The sequence below is a fragment of the Hippocampus comes genome, unplaced genomic scaffold (genome assembly GCF_001891065.2).
Source record: "Hippocampus comes isolate QL1 unplaced genomic scaffold, H_comes_QL1_v1.1 C16977376, whole genome shotgun sequence".
Lineage (NCBI taxonomy): Eukaryota > Metazoa > Chordata > Actinopteri > Syngnathiformes > Syngnathidae > Hippocampus > Hippocampus comes.
Window position 1 is genome coordinate 1 of NW_017841566.1, and position 1,507 is coordinate 1,507.

The window sequence follows — 1,507 nt, forward strand, 5'->3', positions numbered from 1 at the left end:
AAAAAAAAAATCTTAGTAAATGCTGAAGACAAAAAAATAAAAATAAAAATCACATTTCCACTTCATAATAAACGACCAACTGGTTTTCCTTTTTTGATCATCAACATTTTATACTTGAATTTAAACTGTGCATATCAGCAGGCCATTTTCCTTTCAACAAACATTTTAGACAAATCTGCCCCCATAGATTTTGGTCTATGAGACGAAGTGACTTCAGAGCCACAGGCGCGATTTTGCCGGCTAAAACAACACACGAGAGCAAGGTTGATTTACTGAAAAATGATCTGCAGGAACGACAACTGTGTCGGGCTATCCGTACCAAAGTGTGCAGAGTCATTTACATCTACTGCCTTTGAAAAGTAATCTGACAGCACTTTACACATGTGTTGTGTGCGTGTGTAAACTATTTATGTCTTGAGCATGCATTCATTCATTCATTCACCTGCTTTCTATCTTTGCCTTCAGCTCACTCTCTCGAACTCCATGAGGATGAAGACTGTCCACCAACTCTTCCAGTTCAGCAGGACTGTCGCATATAAACCTGGCAAAATTTGTTGATTAGAAAGCAGATATGATCGTAATAACACTCTACAAATTCTCAAACCAAAAGGCAAAGAGAAAGATGAATATAAAACACGAACCAGAGATTCTGTCCCTGCTTAGGAATTGTAGTTTCTATACAGACGTCTGTTGGTGCCCCCAGCTGGGCTTCGTCATTTTTCGTGCCATCGATACTTCCGCTATCATCAGCCTCTACAAAGACATTTTGATCAAAATAAGTTTCATAACATCACTATTTTGCTGATTTTCCGTGGAAAAATAACATGACTAGTCATACATTACTTGCACGTGCTTATGGACATAAATATATTTTCTTCCTTGTGTGACAGCAGCCTCACCATCGTCTTCATCGTCCACATCAGGCTCAGGAGGAGGTGTGAAGCTATAGTCTATGCTGTCATGCACCCAGCCTTTCTCAATGTACAATCCAGGAACCACGTCGGAGAAAAACCAATATCTGGACAAATGGCCATCAATTAATATTGTTTTTTTATAGTTAATTGACTCACCATTATTTAATGGTTAAAATAATTTCACTGACCTGTTATGATTTCTGTCTGTACCCAGCGGAGTTCTACGCAGGACCAGTTTGGCCTTTTTAATACCCTCCTGAAAGTTCTTTTCTGCGGTCGCTCTTTGTCTGCGTAGTCTCTCTTCTTCGGCCGCCTCTTCCATGCGTTCTTGGGGATGATAATTTGGAAACAAATGAGTCCCCAAATCCAATCGCAACTGACAACTTGACTGATTTGAAAAGTATCATGGGAAACAAGGTTCACCTTTGTTCTGTTTGTCCATCTCCTCTCTTTCTCTCTTGGCCTGCAAGCTCATCAGCTGCCTGCTCTTGACTGAGCTGATCATGTCCACCAGCTCGACTTTGACTTCTTTCTTGAACTCCTTCTTTGGATCATCCTTTTTTTTCTTCTCATCTTGAGCCATGAAAAAAAAA

General features: G+C 40.1%; 1 protein-coding gene across 1 annotated transcript; it reads right to left on the reverse strand.

Annotated features, from left to right (window-relative positions):
* Positions 1–419: 419 nt before the first annotated feature.
* LOC109509638 (tyrosine-protein kinase BAZ1B-like) lies at positions 420–1,497 on the reverse strand. Its single transcript, XM_019859467.1, has 5 exons — positions 1,338–1,497; positions 1,103–1,241; positions 900–1,018; positions 642–753; positions 420–541 (listed from the first exon to the last, which is right to left on the reverse strand). Exons 1-5 carry the CDS (start codon positions 1,495–1,497, stop codon positions 439–441), a joined length of 633 nt encoding a protein of 210 aa, XP_019715026.1. The 3' UTR covers positions 420–438.
* Between the last annotated feature and the right edge of the window lie 10 nt (positions 1,498–1,507).